General features: G+C 40.6%; 1 protein-coding gene across 3 annotated transcripts in view; it reads left to right on the forward strand.

Moving 5' to 3' along the window:
- The first annotated feature begins 1,611 nt into the window (after positions 1-1,611).
- The window catches only part of LOC112116808 (phospholipid phosphatase-related protein type 5), a 54,778-nt gene continuing 37,607 nt past the window's right edge, over positions 1,612-18,782 (forward strand). For 2 of the 3 annotated variants that reach the window (XM_024214503.3, XM_024214504.3), the window contains exon 1: positions 1,612-1,996. In XM_024214503.3, the coding sequence (XP_024070271.2) occupies positions 1,793-1,996 (204 nt within the window). In that variant the 5' untranslated portion in view covers positions 1,612-1,792. The remainder of the gene's footprint in view (positions 1,997-18,782) is intronic. The other variant, XM_024214502.3, reaches the window with a different exon arrangement.

Raw genomic sequence — 18,782 nt, forward strand, 5'->3', positions numbered from 1 at the left:
TTTTTTGACTACAGTCTCTGGCTTTTGTCCTTTTAGGGCACAACCTTAAAGTTACTTATCTGTATTTATTTTTTGGAGTTCTGATCTCAGAGCATAACTTTTTGAAGACTATATTGGTACATCTGTAAAAGAATTTACCATTTTTTGTTTAATCTTTAAAAGGCTTGCCTTTTTAAATTAGAAGACTAATTTTTCCATTTATATTGGAAGTGTGATTTCCTCAAAGAATGGAGTATTTGTTTTATTTTATCAAGTTAAATATACATTGTCCTCTTTCAGGTAAGATCCTATTCATGTGCTGGAGCAGCTCATATGAAGAAAATATACATATAAAGCATTTAAAGAACACAGTAAAAGCATTTAACCATTGTACTGCTGTAGGATAGCATTATTATAGTACTATTGAAAAGTATATTGTAGTTTCTGAGAATTTATTAGAAATTTAAACATTCTTAATGCCCATCTCACTAAATATTTGTCCTAGGAATGAAGTTGTTTTCACATAAGAAGCAGAGCATAGGAAGTGTGTGCTTAGGGTCTGATCAGAGGCTCACTAAAGACAACGGAAAGACGGCTGCTGACTTCAGTGGTTTTGGGATCAGCCTCTTATAGTCCAACCTTGTTAACTAAATTAAAATTCGATAAGCCTGGTGCTGAAATAGGCTCTGGGGAACTTTCGATCCATTCTCCTGCTCTCCCTCTCTCTCATTGCCCACTGGAGTGCTTCAGGTGGGACTGTCTCGAGGGTCCTCTAGGGAGCTGCCCACTGATCGCGAGCTGCACCCACAGCGTTGGCACTAAAGAGACAGCATCAGTGTGCTTGTCTTGCAAACAAACTGCAATAGGGCAAAGTTTGGGGCAGGGTTTTGGGGGGCCCGCCCTTTGCTAAACACCCTGGAATCCCCGTGCAGCATTTTGGAAAGCGAGGTTAAAGCAGATGATGAGCAAGAGGAGTCTGACAGAGTGTGTGTGTGTTTCTAACGGGCTGGCATCGCTGGCTTGGCGGAGAGCTACGCAACGCCAAGTCTAGCAAGCAGCTAGAGTGGAGGAGGCGGCGGCAGGGGCTGTGCACAAGGCTGCTCAGCACGGGCAATTATTGCTCCAGCTGTTTGGACAAAGAAACAAAACCCTAAGGGAGGAAAGGATTTGGCAGCCTAGGAACGGCGACTGCGTTGCCTGCCCGGAGCCGGGCTCGTGCGGACTGAGCTGGCGGGCTCGGAGTGACAGTGGGATTCCCGCCCCCTCCCTCCCGCGGGAGGCTGGCGCTGGGCAGAGGCGTCAGGCACCTGCCCGGGGGCGGGCTTGGCTCGAAGGCTGCGGCCCCAGCGCCACTGGCGGGGAACCCTCGGATCCGCTTCTCAGCCGGGCTCCCCGCTCCGGCGGCCAGGGGCTGCTCCCGGGAGGGGACCCGCCTCCCCCTGCACGTGCCCGGACGGAGCTGGCGCTGCTGCCCGGGTCTAGCCGCCGCCTGCTCCCCCAGTGCACGAGCCTGTGCTCGGGCGGAGCCGCCTGCCAGGAGCAGCCCATGGGCACGGGCTTGTGCCCGGGCCGTGTTGCTGCAGCTGCCCGGCGCTAGCCCATGGGCCGAGCCGCTGCCCGGAACTAACCAGCCTCCTGCGCTGCCCATGTGCTCCAGCCTGCGCCCGGGCGCCGCCGCCGCTGCTGGCTGGGACTAGCCGCCTCCTCCCCCGGTGGATGCCGCCGGGGAGCGGGCGGAGCGCGCAGCCGGGGAGGGGGGCTGCCGCGGCCGCCGGAGCCGGAGTGCCTGGCAGTGCCCTCTGCGCTCATCAGCATGCTTTACTTCCAGATGGTGATCATGGCAGGGACCGTGATGCTGGCTTATTACTTCGAGTACACGGACACCTTCACGGTCAACGTGCAGGGCTTCTTCTGCTACGAGGGCTCCTACCGCAAGCCCTACCCGGGTCCGGAGGACAGCAGCGCCGTGCCCCCGGCGCTCCTCTACGCGCTGGCCGCAGGGGTCCCGGTGCTGGTGGTAAGCAAGAGCCGCTTCTCCCCTCCCTCCCCTTCTCCAGTCAGGCGGCGCTCCGGCCCCGGGCTGCGCTGCCCATCCAGCGCCCGCGAGTGAATGAACTTGTTGGCAAGGCATCCCCGAGCCCAGGGACCCAGCCGCGAGGCAGCTGCGGGCTTTGGTGCAGGGCGAGGGCTTTGCTGAGGATCAGAATAACGGGGTATTTCCTTGGTTAGTATGGATCTGCAGCCACCATTTGCCGTGGCTGGGAGCAGGAAAGAGCCGATTTCTTGGGGAGGGGGTGCGGGGGTCTTTCCCTTTCAGTCCCTTCTAGGAAGGAGCCTGCTGCTTTCCCAGATACCAATGTGTTTGGGCTGCAAGTTACCCCAGCAATGGCAATGGAAATCAGGGGCAACAAAGCCCCCCAAACGCCTCCCCCAAACGCCCGGGGCCATTTCCTAATGTCTGCAGGGGAGTCCTCCGAAGTTCATTTTTATCATGGATGTCTTAACCTGCCCCTTTCCGTTTGAAACCACAAATCGATTCCTTAAAAAAAAAAAAGTGTATGGGCTTATCTATTTTTTCCAAAGCATGTGGGTTAGTCACCGATCAGCGAGCTATATTCCCAGAGCCTATACAGCTAATGTCCACAAGCCAATATTTCAGTTACTAGTCATTAAAAGCTATATTTCTGTGCATTTATTTTCTGAAAGTAAGTTGATATACAAACTGGACTAGACAATGCTCCCTTTAGTGCACTGAGTAGGTGGAAAATAAACCTGTGCACTTGTTACTTTGGTGTGGGCTTCTATAAATAAGGTTTATGTAAGATTAATTTCAGTGGTTTTCTTCCTTTAGAAACATGGAAATGGAAACATAAAAACATCTGCCTTTAAATTGATGAATGTACAAGTTGTAATGTCAGATGACAGGGACATTGGCATCATTTAATAATCCCTGATCATATTGTGGAGGAAAGAGTCAGAGGATCAGCCAGGGGAGTATTTAACCATTTGGAACGGTGGGGCACACTAAAGACCAGAAGGAGCTTGACAGACAAGAAAAAGAGCTCTGGAGATTGAAATTATTTATTTTACAAATGTATTCCCCTTCAGCAAGTTATCTTTAAAACACATTTGAGAATAAATTGCTTTCTCAGCAAGCAGGTTCTGTCAGTAATCTCTAAAATCTAATTTCATCATGCCACTGTATTACCATGATGTTTCTGATTGTGTCAGATCCTCCAATACAAAATCTTAGGGCCAAATTCTGCCTTCATATTGAAGTCATTGGGGTTGGATGGGTGTAATTATGATGGATTTGGTCCTTGTTTTCTAGGGATTGAAATTGCACCCTGTGGTAACATGTGTTGTGTAGGTTTTTAGTCCAGGATTCATTTTGATTTTAACAAGTGTTACTAAAACAACCAATTCTGTCATTTTTTAAGTTGTAGGAAAAATGTTTAGTACATCTGGACTATTCTTTTGCTGTTTTCAATACCCAAATGTCTGTTTTGTTGTGTTTTGTTTTAAACTCTAACTTTTGCAGCAGTTTGATGGCTCCCGGGGTTGTAGTAGGATTTACTATAGCCCAAGATGGTAGTTACCAAAAATTATTAATGTCTAACAGCCATTTGGTGTTCTAGGTAAAATAAATTGGTGGTTTCCATCCATTTTCTAATAGTTATATTTCTACATCACAAAAAAACACCATCTCAATTGGTATCAGTTGGCACCCTTGTCAATGACAGCCTCAGCACAATAAGATGCTGATTGAATTGGTAGTGTTGTGGAGGTTAAACACAGATAAATTGAGTTTACCCACTTCTCGTTTGGGGATTATGGAGTTTAATGTAGGTTAGTTTACCCATTTCTTTGTTTACCACTACACCACTGCTCTCTCCCTCTAGCAGAGGCCCCTCTAGAAAAGTGTTTGAGATACATTGGCAGGTCAGACATGGAAGCTTGCAGTGCAGTTGCCTATGCTGTACCTCTTCCTTGGATGAACAGAAGACTTCAGCCTTTGGGGATGTCAAGCTGGCATCTGTAACAAACACTAAATGAAATTAATAAAGAAAAAATATTGGGCAGGCCACGGGCTAAATTCTACTATGATTCACCCTGGGTAATCCTGTTGAACTTGGATTTTCATGGGATGTATTTTAGTGCACACGTCCAGCCCCATCATGCATATTATGGATGAGGCTCTTTTATTTTACTTTGTTGATTTGGCTTGTTTCTTTTCTGTGGAAGAAGTAAAGCTGTTTGTTCTTTCCAAATCCAAAACTATTTATAAGCTGTTGACCAGAGTCAACCATGGTGGAACTCCACTGATTGAGTTTTCCTAGGGATGAATTTGGGTCTTTGCTACTGTACTAAGCTCTCCTTTCTGCCTCTGTAGTTCTTCCACATACTGGTGTGCAAGAGAACTAGTCTGTCTTTAAAAATGAAATGCAGGGAAGATCTAAAAAACATGTCACATGGCTAAATCTCTGCATGCATAGCTGAAAATGTAGGATGAACAGGAAGATATATTTCCACAAATAAAGATATTAACCTTTTAAAAATGATATGGAAAAACTGTTTAATAAATATTATCATGTTTTGAAGCGTGTAGGAAAAAAATAATCCCCTACCTGAAAAGTTATAAACGGGAAACAAAATCCAAACGATACTCCTATTCATGCTAAACACTGGAGCTAGCTGGAAACTTTTGACAAAAACAATATTTTGATGAAAATGGGGAGGGGGGGATCACAAATTCTTGCAGTGTTTTCTCTCCCATTTTCCAAACAGCTCTGAAAAGCACATTTTTTCATCCTTAAATTCACATTATTTCTACTTAAGCTGATCAAGAAAAATGGCTTGGACTGAATGGGAGGACATCAAGAAAAGCTCTCTGACCCACTTTGGTACCAGATGAGCTGGAGAACACTGTGGGAAGCCAACAGAGGGAAGCTTAAGATATTTCTGGGGAGAAGATTGTTCTTTCTTTTTATGGGAGAACATTTCTGACGGAAATGGGAGAAGTGCACTTTAAGGAGTGTTGGGGAGGAACCACTGTGACTCAGATTTGGTGGGCAGGACAGCTGCTTTTTTGAGGGAGGGGCCTTAGGCCATAATGTTTTACGCTGGTGGAGCTTCTCTTAATAGGCGTGAGTGAAGGCCTCTGTGTATCAAACTTGGGGGCAACTGTGCTAAGTGGGGGAATGAGCGGGCTTCCCAGTGACTTTTCTCTTCCCTAATTCCTGCAGACTCTGCATAAGTGGGAAGAGCCAGTTCATGGAGGAGCATGTAACGTGTATGTTTGTTTTGAATTGGATGCAACACAAACTATCATAGTATATACTGTGATTTACATAATATTTTAATATTATACAGAACATGTTGCTGCTAATGAGAAGTTCCACGAAAGACCTATTCAATTCAATAATAAGCAATTCATCATCCATGCTTATACACATCCAGTGACTAGAAAGCCCTATGTAGAGGGAGGGGCTGCAGCTGCTATTGCTTCCCATTGAATGGAGCAGCAGCTGTGGAAGGCCTGGGGTAAAGTCTAACAGCTGCTTGCAGGTTAGGGAAAATTCCATTGCCAACAAGAGTCCTATATTATAACTGTTTTATGTGGTCTTCTTGCCGGGAGATATGAATTTCATCTTATCAGAACATACTATAAGAAAGCAAAATGTGTGAGGTATCATATTGAGATCAGGCTCCATGCTATTCAATGTAGATTGCAATATTATTTGTAAACGTTTCCCACTTTTAGTTATCCCTTTAGATATAAAATCATGACCTATACAAGAAGACCTAGCTGCAAACGGGCATACTGTTTGCACTGGGAGATATTAAGGCATATCTTTTTAGAACACACTAAGAATACAGTGCAGTGCAAAATGTGGAAGAGGTTGAAATTATGAGATCTCAGTAGAAGAATTTAAATGGCTCCGGTGATGTGATGTCAAGATCAATGGATCTGAAGATCCAATAGATTGTCAGTAGAATCCATAGGCTTGGCTTTTCCTTCTGACCTTTAATGTGAGTTGTGGATGAAGTAGCAGCTGTAGCTGAGACTCTCCTTATTTTTGCTGGTTGAAGAAAAAAATGTCCAGAATGACACTTGTATCCTGAGAAATTATTAAAACCTTCTTTGTAACTTGAAGTCAAATGTAAAGGTGAAAAGAAATATGGTCTTGATTGATTCTATTTAAAAATATGAAAAAAGAAGCATAGAGATGATAAGTTTTGTGTTCAGTGCTATTTAAACCTTTTCCCAAAGTGCCAGATTTTGCTCAGCAGGCTGGTTGCTTTTTTAGACTTGTTATGACAGATGTAGTTTGAGAAATATACGTCAGTCTAATCCTTTAGCTTCCAGTGGAAATGATTTGTAGAATTCTCAGCTAGTTGCTCATGTGTTTTCAAAAGCTACAAAATGATCTGTTCTGCTCCATTTCTTTCTGGTAGACCTTAGTAGTATTTTGCAAAGGTCAAAATGATTAACTGAACAAAAGAATGATTTTAGTGGATACACATATTAGTGCATATGATTTATCTTGACATCATTATTTAAGCAAATAATCAGTGTTAAACAATGGATGATAGGAACTATAATGTATACTGACTGCTTTATATACACTAGGAGGAGATGACACATTTTCATTAATACATTGTGTAAACACTAAGAGTTACCTCATGCTAATTTTGTTTGTTTTTATATTCAAGTAATAAGCAGATGATTACAGTACTTATTCATAAAACATTCACAGTTCTGTTTGTTTAGGCAGATTCCTAGCATATTCATATTTTCCCTGTAAATCAATTAGTTAGTAATTTGTATTTTAGCATAATCCTCTTAATATCATTGAAAAAATGAGTTTAATTTAGAGACAATGTATTGTTTTTTTCAGTAGCCTGCATGAACATTTTCACTGGTGTAACCTAAAGAAGTAACTAATGTCAAAGTCAGATACTGTTTGGGCTAACCTAGATGCAGAAACTCCCTTCTCACTGCACTTTTGGAGCAAGGACTTCTGCATCATATGTAATGCATATTGAAAAATAACAATTCCAAGTATACTTACAAAATTAGCTGTTATCACTCAAGAAAGAGATCTTGGAGTCATTGTGGATAGTTCTCTGAAAATATCCGCTTAATATACAGTAGCAATCAAAAAAGCTAACAGAATGTTTGGAACCTATAAGATAATAAGACAGAAAATATCATAATGCCCTATATAAATCCATGATATTCCACACTTTGAGTACTGCATGCAGCTCTGGTCACCCAATATAAAAAAGATATATTAGAATTGGAAACGGTACAGAGAAGGGCAACAAAAGTGATTGAGGGTCTAGAACAGCTTCCATATGAAGAGAGATTAAAAAGACTGGGACTGTTCAGATTGGAAAAGAGATGACAAAGGGGGGGATATGATAGAGGTCTATAAAATCATGAATGGTGTGGAGAAAGTGAATAAGAAAGTGTTATTTACTCCTTCAAATAATACAAGAACCTGGGGTCACTCAATGACATTAATAAGCAGCAGATTTAAAACAAAATAAAACAAGTACACAAAATGCACAGTCAACCTGTGGAATTCCTTGCCAGGGGATGTTGTGAAGTCAAAAACTATAACAGGGTTCAAAAAAGAACTAGATCAGTTCATGGAGGATAGGTCCATCAATGGCTGTTAGCCAAGATGGTCAGGGATGCAACTCCATGCTCTTGATGTCTCTAGCCTCTGACTGCCAGAAGCTTGGAGTGGATGACGGGGGTTGGATCTGTTGATGATTGCCTGTTCTGTTCATTCTGTCTGAAGCATCTAGCACTGGCCACAGTCAGAAGACAGAATAACCAGCTTATACAGACCATTGGTCTGACCCGATATGGCCATTCTTATGTTCTTATGATCTGGAAAAAACACTATAAAACTTCACTTTTCACTTTTCTTTCTGTGTCAAATTACATATGTACGCTTGCCCATGTGGGTAAGTTAATATACACTTATGGTTTACCAAGACCTGATCTGAGACCACATTGAGAACAATGAGAAAGAAGAGCTCTCCTAAGTATCACCACAGCTTTCATAGCTCTCTGCTCTTTCCTCAACACATTTGCCCCTACAGGTTGCCAATGTCTGAGTTGATCAGACCTGGGACTACTACGTTTAGTTAAGACTGGTTGAAAATTGTGGGCCTGTGCATATGTGCTGTACATTGCGAAGACTGATTCTATAAAAAGCCATATGTGCACCTCAGTTCCTATTTTCTGTGCAGAGGCACAATACTGTGTGTGTGGGGGGGAGGGATATGGGAGTCATATGCATCCTGTCAAAATTGTTTTCATCCTGTTGATGCCTCTTTCAAAACTGCTGCAGGTCTCATACATTCTCCTTCTTACACCTATGATTGATTCCTTGTGCTATTGCTCTGGGGACTGCTCTTGTGTCACCCGCTTAAGAGTGTTCAAATTGTTCTTGTTAAAGTGTAGTTTTTAGTTCACTAGTCACTTTATTATAGGTTTAGTCCTGTGTAATTTAGTGTAGTGCATTTTAAACAGAGTTGCTGGATTGTGTTACATTTAAGGGTGGGGGGTGTCAGAATTTTTGTTTTCTTTTTTTTTTCTTCTTCTTCTTCTTGGTGCTTCTTAAAGGATTCAAGTTCTGCCACAAAATATTTCCTGGAGATGTCCCTCAGTGAATTCACTGTGCCATGGACAGGAAAATTTTTCTCCATTAATTGCTCACTCCTCATCCCAATCAGAAAGCGGAGCACCTTCACACTGAGTCCTCCATCCACTTTGGCATGGTCATTCATTCCATGCTCATCCATGGTACCAAGTGGATTTGTTTTTGTTTCTCTGGGTGCTTTGGCACCATGGGAAAAATCAAAGCAAAAGAAAAAGAATGCTTGATGTCAGAGATCTTTTAAGATACTTTAATGCCTTTGAGTATGGCACTAAAGCCCTTAACATTTGAGTGGGGCCACAGCATTGGGTTTCATGACACATGTACTGAACTCATAGCTTTTCCTAAAGCTTATCCTGAAATCCACCTTAATATTCAATAAGTTGGTCAGAACTGAGACAGGCTGATCTTTTTCATTCCTTGAAAAATACAGAAGTCACATTTGATGTCCTCTCTTGGTGCAGACATAGGGGCCTTCTGTTAGGATTCATATTCACCATGTTATCACCTCCTTTGAGCCTTTCTGCTATGTAAGTGCTATATGCTTCAGTTGGAGCTGCTTCCTCGGACCCTTTCCAGGATTAGACTTGGCCCATGTGACCTATATATAACTATAGCTATGTCCTCCTCCATAGATCTTTGTATTACCACTGGTGAAATATTCTTCTGCTTTATGGTGATTCCAAAGCAGATGTCTAAGGGTATGTCTACACAGCAACTAGACACGCACAGCTGGCCTGTACCTGCTGAGTTGGGCTGCAGGGCTAAGTCATTGCTGTGTAGACTTCTGAGCGTTTGCTGGAGCTTAAGCTCTGGGACCCTCCCACCTCACAGGGTCCTAGAGCTTGGGTGCCAGCCCAAGCCTGGAAGTCTACACAGCAATGAAACATCCCTGCAGCTCGAGCCCCGCAAGCCCGAGTCAGCTGACACAGGTGTCTAGTTGCTGAGTAGACATACACTTAGTGATTCCTATACAGTCCCAAGGAGACTAGAGAGACTCCTTTCATTTGATCCCTCCTGACAAGAAATCAAGGAAATTGGATAATTGGGGCAGGAAGGCGTACACACCCACAGCTCCTTCTAGCAGGGCAATAAGTCACCAATTTCTGATGTCCTGGAAAGATCATCTTTTGTGTGGCAAGATGTTAATTACTGAGAGTCCTCCAGACTGTCAGTCATTTAAAGGTATCATCCAAGAAAGTTTGGATCAGTCCGAATGTTCTGTCGGGATTGATTTTATACTTGGCACCCATCACTGTAATATCTGAACACTTCTGAGTGCTATTCCACAAATAAATAGTCATACAATCTCACATTATAGTTGGATACCCAGCTCCTAAATAAACCCTGTGTCTCCACTTTCACATCAAATGGAAATGTTTTTTACACGTGTATAATGAGCAAAATCTTCCTTCCTGATATGTGACCTATCTAGTAGTTCTGAAACATCTTTGATTAGCTAAAGCTGATTTACAAGTGACTCCTTTGATGGTACTTTTGACAGCTATTAACACTTGACATGAAAAGCTAGCCAATAAAGCTCTCTTTCCTCACCAGCTAATCAAATCATTCCCAAAGGGCCCCTGCATCTTTATACCCTGTTTAAATCCAAAATGTAACCATGGGATATGAATTTAATTTCCATATGCTGAATTTAATATTTAAACAAATCAGTGAATGACTGCTACATTTCATTTGCTGAAATTGCCTTTTCTATTAACAATTGTCTCATCCAGACTAGTTATTCAGCTCCAAGCCCTTATGTCTCTACAGTACTTCCACCTTTATAGTCTTCTATAAGGGCAAAACTTGTTTCCATTTTCACACAGAGGTTTTCCCCAAAGTGCTTTCAAGATTCTATTTGAACCAGCCATCTCAGCTTTAATTTCTTTTGTGTGAGTTTTTTTCCTTCATCCTCATGCTTCACAAGAAACTATTTCCACAAATTGTATGAATAACATGCTATCCGTTTTTACCTGTGAGAAAAAGGAGTTTTAGAAAGTCTCCATTTTTCATTTTGGCACATGATGGTAAAACAAAGTGGAAATCTATACTGCATCAGTTTCTGTGTGAAAGAGTAGTTGCATTGCAAACTTTTTTTAAAAATTATTTTTAGTTTACCACTCTCAAGATATCTTAAGGTTCATCCCACCAGATCTAAAGTAATTCAGTACTTATTTATTGACCAGACAGGGTTATACCTTTTGGATTGTTGGCACAGATGTCAGGGCAAATACACTGTTTTAGAATGTCATTCTGCTCTCACTTACCCCTGGGTAAAACAAAGAGGCCAGTGAAGTTGTAACCTGTAAATCCAGGATACAAATCAGGACCTTAATCTTTCTTCGTTGGGAGTCATTCAGTGGTGTTTGTTTTCTCCTCCTGTTGCCATTTTCTGAGAATCCAAACCAACATAACACCACAAAAGATACTTATGTATATCAAAAATGGAATTCATAATGCCCATTGTGCTCACTGCATGCAGTGTTTAGGAACGCCAGCCAACTCTGGGCCATGTGTTTCATTCCATGGGATGGGTCAGGAGTCTCCACTTTCAACAGCTGAATGCCTATTTGTCCTTAAATGATGCACTTATGGTTAAGGGAGAATGTTGTGAGTTCAACTAATCCTGTGTATAAATTCCCAAATCACATGGCACATTGTTTTTAATCTAAAATGGAAAGTGAAAACTACTTACCATGCTAAGTAACTGTTATTCGTTATACATAATACAGGATTGAGGATTTATATGGCCGTATGATGTGTAATAAATGACAGCCAAAATAGAATTATAAGTAGCTTTTGCTATTTTTGTTCTGCATTGAAAACTATATGTTTGAAATTTTGGAATTTACACACTGATCTCACAGGGTGCATTCTCAGAGGAAACCATCAGTTTTCACATATGCTTCCATCATAAACAATACTAATACAAATAATGGATAATATATTTTGGGGATGCATATAAAAGTCTAGCTGAGGCCGATAGGCCACTTCTCCAAAACCCAACAGTTCTGCGTGACGTCCTATTTTAAAAATGAATAATATTTGTGAACATTTTTTGTAACCCAGCCTTTAATATTCAGTTATGTAGATGTGACATGGTCTAGTGGGTAAGGCATCAGATTGGGAGTTAGGAGAACAGAGTTCTATTCTTGGCTATCACTAACCTGCTGTGTAACTTTAAGAAGGTCACTTCATCTTTCTGTGGCTCATCTGTAACATGGGGATACTGTAATACTTATTTTCCTTTGAAAAGTATTTTCAGATCTACAATTGAAAATCACTATATAAAATATCTGAGATTTGATTATTTTAATCTACTTGTCTCATAAGTATCATAGAATATCAGGATTGGAAGGGATTCTCAGGAGGTCATCTAGTCCAACCCCCTGCTCAAAGCAGGACCAATCCCCAGACAGATTTTTGCCCCAGATCCCTAAATGGCCCCCTTAAGGATTGAACTCACAACCCTGGGTTTAGCAGGCCAATGCTCTAACACTGAGCTATCCTTCCCCCCACTAATAGAGTACATTTAAAAATAAAGGTCCTGATCCCACATGTGCATGCTGTTTCATATGATTTCATGGTCATATGGAACATAAACCTGCAATACTGTGATCATATTGAGCCTAATCCTGTAATCCTTACTCAAGCAAACTTTCCACTGACTGCAGATTCAGTTTATACTAAGAAATAGCTGCAATTTTTTTTTCACTTGTAGTCATAAGCAATGTATAGTATAATTTTAAATTGCTTCTATTTTGGGCATCTTCCTCCATTATAAATTACAATAGTTGATCTTTATTCGTTTCTAAGGATATATATATATATTTTGTTTATGGGGTTAGGGAGAATGAACGCAAACCTTCTCTCATAAGGCAATTGGGAGCTTTGATCGAAATTATAATACACAGCTTTTCAAGAATTGATATCAGCCCATTAATGTGGTTTGCTGATTATTTTTCCTTCTCTACATAACATTCTCAAACACCATTTTGGTGGTTTTAGGCATGTGGGTGGCATGCAGTCACTAAAGGAATCTGACTCATGATTTCATTGTCACTCAAACTCTGAATAATTTTGTGAACATTTTCTTTAATCAACTAGTAGCCTGTCTCTTTTTATTCAAGAATGATGTTGGAATCAGTAAGTGGAACATAGTTGCTATAGCTGTATAATAGAAATCCTTATTGCAATCCAAGACAACTATATATGGAAACAAAGGTCCCAGTTGAGGAAAACACACTTGAGTATTTGCTTATTACTCTGTCCTTATTACTTAATTATGTGCAATTAGAGAGCCATTTCTTTGTTTGTATACATTAATTAAAAATTAAAACCATAAAAGATTTTTGATCTTCAGTGCCATCGTTCAGATGATATTGAAGTCTTGCTCATTCTAAATAAGAGTGTTATCTCTGGTGAAACCAACTCCTCAAATCATCATCTGGGAGCTAAGAGAAAAACAACAATGTATTTATGTGAAAGTGAAACCATTACAATTAAATAGAATGGAATAAAATGCTATTGATGATTGTATGCAGTGTTGTAGCTGTGTTGGTCCCAGAATATTAGCAAGACAAAGTCGGTGAGACAGTATCTTTTATTGGATCAACTTCTGTTGGTGAGAGGGACAAGCTTTCGAGTTTATACAGAGCTCAAAGACCTAAAGAAGAGCTCTGTGTAAACTCAAAAACCTGTCTCTCACCAACAGAAGTTGGTCCAATAATTGATGGTTTGCAAAATTCATAGGATAGGTCTTAGGAAGTAGGAAAAATGAGTATATATTGTAACTAATTTTCAAAACAACATTTTTGAATATAAATATGTAGATTAAGTGTCATTTCACTGACAGAAAACAGCACTCTTATATGGCTATATCATGGAAACATTTGGCTCATTTATCCTTGCTGTAGCTTCACTGTAGTCAGTAGAGATGGAGCAGGGAGGAATCTGGACAGTTTTGTAATTGGAATAATTTTTCACAAACAGCCCTAAAGGTTAAAGGTGGTTTTGTTTGTCCATCAGAGTTTGAGCCCTAACCTAGGAAAAAAGAGCAATTGTGGCTTTTCCTTGAGCTCCATATAAGGGGCAGCTAGTAGCTTTGCTCTTCTAGGAGCTAACCAGGAACCAGATTGAGAGTCACAATTTGATTGCTGGTTTCCTGGGATGGGGGAAGTACTCTGCACCATCTGGCACAGATTACTTCCTCTGATGCATTGGTTCAGCTGTGTTTATTAGAGCATTGTGTGGGAAGGAAGCGGGGAGTCGAGGCTCTGTCCACTTTCCTGCCCTGCTACATCTCACTCACATATAGGGAAGGGAAAGAAGTGGGCCTGTGGTGGCTTTCCCTTTCACACCCCCTCTTCCTCAATTCCCTGTGCATCAGCCAAGTTAGGTCACAATTTGCTAAATGTGTTTATAATTCTACCTAAATGTGTTTGTAATTCTTCGAGGGGGTGAGGGAAGTTGTCTCATCTCTTGAATGTAGGACATGAGTTTGTAATATTAGAATGTGATGCACAAGATGACTTAAGAGGAGGAGAAGATTCAGAATGCACATCAGAAAATATAGCAAAAAGCTTGAGAAACAGTTATAGAGCCTGATGGAATCTGTCCTCTGGAAATAGTGAAAACCAAGGACAATGAAAGAGCCGTGTAGTCACCCAGATGGAAAAGAGTGACAAGGCTGGAATACCAAGAAAGAAGTAAATCTTCTGTGGTTGATACCATTCAAAGTGGCAGGCAGATGGTAACGCTACTCCTGAATACCTAAACAGCTGAAAAAATCATAATATCACTGAACGTGTATAAACACCCAGCAGCACAACTCTGCATTCCCAGCACACCTGGAACTCCTCTTTCCAATGAGAGCTCTGGCTGTCCAAAGTTTGAGAGATTGGGCCAAATGCTGTGTACACACACATAGAAATTACATATTTTAACTAAATATCTGTTTATTATCTTCACAGAGAGGAATAACTCAAGCCACAATAAAGTCTGCATTGAAGCCCATCCATTTCACAACTTTTCTAGCCCTAGTATTCTAATACAGATATAGTCAGGTGTTCATTAAAATACTTGTCTCTATTCAACTCTTGAGTTTTTTTCAACACATTTGATATACCCAACCACATCTAGTTACCATTATTTTACAGCTAAATAGAGAATGTATGTTCTTTGAAAGGTAAATACCACTTGTATTGTTTTATGAAGTAGACAGAGAAATACACAAACATTGAAGAAAAGTAACAAGACTTACTCAGCTCACCTTAGTATGTAGCCTTTACAGTATATTTACTGTAAGTCCACATACCTAGAAAAAGCTGTTTTATACTCCACTGTCTTGGCAGTAAAGTGCATGATTTTCTTTTTGCGAGGCCTTTTCTATGCTAGAAATGTTTGCTAAAATTTCCCACTGTTGCTATTACTGGTTCTGTTCCACCAGTGAGTCGCCCTAATGAAGGTACTTGGGACCTCTAGCATTTTAAGCATTGTATTATGTAAACCTCTAAACTGGATTGGATAACATGTTGCTTACAATGCCAGTAGCCATCTGGAGCCCTGTCTAATCCAACTTTCTCACCATTCCTACCACCCAGTACAGCTGAAGCAGTGGTAGTAATAGTGTGAATATTTATTTGGCAAAAAAGCCTAGTGTAGATACACCCTTTAGGTTTCTTTGTCCCGTGAAAAAAAATGTTGAGCCATGCTATTTTCTCATGTACTCCTAAATTAAAGTAAATACCAAAGGTATTTATGCTACTGGTATGTACTGTACTATGAAAAGACTTATTGTATGGATTAGCTAACTACCATTACGTAGTTAAAGTAATCATTAAAACCTCTAATGCTCATGTTATAAATAACTCATTGCTCCCATTTCTGAGCCTTCATTAAAATTTTATCTCTAATAAACATCACTTCAGTATACTCATTTATTATAACAACATTCTCAAGGAGAAATAATTGGACACAGTGAAATTATAGCTCTTCGAGTGTGGAGGAAAAAAAGGACTGCAGGAGGATGATCTTACACTGTTGTATCTATACTTATTAATCACTATCACTGAACCTGTTATTTTTGGGCTGCCTAGATAAGGGGCTGCCAGTTTTTTGTTTTCTAGTCCTCTCCCTGCTGATTGGTACATACTTATAGCATCTCTTCTAAAATCCTGGCCTACTTTAAGTCAATGGGAGATCTGCTCTTGACTTCTGTGAGGCCAGGATTTCACCTGGGCTCCTTCTATGTGTATCAAATATCCAATAAAGATTGCAATCCCATTCCCTCTTCTGGGTTCTTTCTTCTGTCTTCTGCATACATTAGAAATAATAATGTAATCTGTATGTCAGTGTTGGGTTATTCATAATTTTACTGCTGTTTTTGTGCTCAAGATATAGTATCTTTGAGCATATGATACCATCAGGTATTTCTCCATTAGGGATGTTAGTGTGTCTTTAATTCATCTCTAGTTATATTTTGTCCTTATGCAGTAATTGCTTAGAATTTTGAGGACCGTAAGGAAATACTTTAAGATAATTACAAATGATCATGGGCAAACCTCACATTTTTGTCGGATCTCTTCTGTTTGATTTCTGTGAACCATTAGACTCCTTCCCCATAAGTTGATACTTAGTCCTTTATCAGTATGCTTTGCTGGCATTACTCTAGCTAGTTCTTGGGACAGCATTCGTTTCTAGAGTTCTTGGGACAGCATTCATTTCTAGAGTTCATGTTTCAACCCCACATTTTATTTGAACTGTTTATTTCATCCCTAATTGCAAAAGGATTTAGGGGCCAATCCTCTTCCCATTGAACTCATTGGGAGGTTTATCGTGACTTCAACAGGAAAAAGATAGATATATTGGGTTGATAATTAGACAGTAGCCTTAAGATACGTGTGTAGGGAGAGAGTTTTATACAGAGGCCCTTATAATTAGAGCAATGCTAGATGTGTGGCTTCAAAGGAAGCAGTTACGTTGTTCAGAAGATAAAGAAGATGTTTTGCAAAATGGTGACTGTTTTTTTACTATAAGTTTTATTTAAGCTTCTTTGCAATCATGGCTCAAATAATAATTTACAGTGACAGGAGCCAAGAGGAAGTGTAAATATAGGCTTTGCAGATGCATTTGTCTGTCATGAAAAGCCAAAGCAACACTAGTGACAAACATCAGTCAGGTGGGCAGCATCATTTGTTTAATTCCAATATTAGAGCATAATGTGTTAATAATGATACAGGGTACAGAGTCTGATCCTTCAGTCTCAATGGCTTGAGTAAGGACTATATGATCTAGACCAAAATCTGCAAAATATATGTAAATTCAGGCAGCAGTTCCATCCAGGAAAGGTCACACCAGATACTTACCAGTCCCCAGGTAAATCACTAGTGACACCAGCCCCACCCTCTTAAACACACTAGTCCAGGGGTAGGCAACCTATGGCACGTGTGCCGAAGGCAGCACATGAGCGGATTTTCAGTGGCACTCACACTGCCCGGGTCCTGGCCACCGGTCCGGGGGGCTCTGCATTTTAATTTAATTTTAAATGAAGCTTCTTAAACATTTTAAAATCCTTATTTACTTTACATACAACAATAATTTAGGTATATATTATAGACTTATAGAAAGAGACCTTCTAAAAACATTAAAATGTATCACTGGCACATGAAACCTTAAATTAGAGTGAATAAATGAAGACTTGGCACACCACTTCTGAAAGGTTGCCGACCCCTGCACTAGTCAGAGACACACATGCCCACTAGAAAAGTGGTCAGAATAGGAGCAACATCTCTAGACACTGGGGAGATGTTTGGGGATAGGAGGTAGAAGGGGAGGAAAAATTAAAGGGGGAGGATCATGTCTCAATTTCTATAATGTATTTTAAAGTATGGCAGGGCAGTGGTATTCAGGAATCCCAGAAGTGCTTTGTTTTTCCTCTTCTTGAGAAAATTGGAGCATTAGAATAAGCGTAAGATAGGCAATTCCAAAATCCTGCACAGTTACTTAAATTAGTTTCTGGCATGCTGCGTGTCAATGGCACTGTTGAAGCAGGAAGTTACCACCATTATCAAAGCATCACACAAGACAGGACTCATGGGGAGGGGAGGTACTTTTGAGGAGGAGAGAGAAAGTTGTCACCCCACGATTTCTGTTCAATTTCAGTTGGACTGGGGAGAAGCTGGTGTGAATTGAGGACAGGATGAGAGGCACGAGATTCAGACTTTCTATCTCCCACCAAACCTTGAGAGCATACAGAACAGGGCAGCAGCATGCAAGATACAAACTCCCAAGTTAATTTGTGACCAGGACTTTCAAAGACATACTGTTTGTATGCCCAGTACCTGTTAAGACAGCTCAGGCACTGTGGAAGATAGTATATGTTGAATTTTACTATTTAAATTTAATCATAAATAGGGTATTACAGATGTGTAGATCAAGTAAGGTTTAAGGAAACATAAAGGAACATAGCTGTTGGAAATAGATATTGGGGGGAAAATATCCTAAATGTAGGAATTATGCTTAATGATGAATACGTCTTTTACACCAAGTACAAGAGACATAAGGAGACAAACTACTGCCACATATGATACAAAAGCTTATGGCTTCTCTGCACAGCCAAATCAGTTCAAAGGGGCTGGCATGGAGGCAAGGATCTGGCCCAACAGGTAAAGGGGGAGATCTTGCATCAGTCCCCTTACTGAGAGTTTTGCCATTGACTTCAGTGGGCTGAGGATCAGACCCAAAGGCATGCTCCAGCAATACTGCATGGCATTTACCTTCTCATAAGAAAGATAAATTGTGAGGCCTAAACTGACTGACATCACTTGACAAGTATCAGAAACTTTTTTAAAAGCCAAAGCTACTAATCTAATGTAGTTACTGATATTTTACATTTAGGATGAGATGTGTTCACACTTGATTGAACATGGACAACTTTATAAGACATCTGTGAACCTGGAGGAGAAGATTAGCCCTTCAGCTTTCCAATTGTGGAACAGTGTTTTAGCCTGCAGCTTGTTAATATTACATGGCTGATAGGTTTGCATAGTTAAGCATGTCTAAAACAATGTCACCAATGCACTTTATTAGGCACAAACAAATCTTTGCGTCCCACCAATT

Source organism: Terrapene carolina, unplaced genomic scaffold (genome assembly GCF_002925995.2).
Source record: "Terrapene carolina triunguis isolate 2854851 unplaced genomic scaffold, T_m_triunguis-2.0 Scaffold210, whole genome shotgun sequence".
NCBI lineage: Eukaryota > Metazoa > Chordata > Testudines > Emydidae > Terrapene > Terrapene triunguis.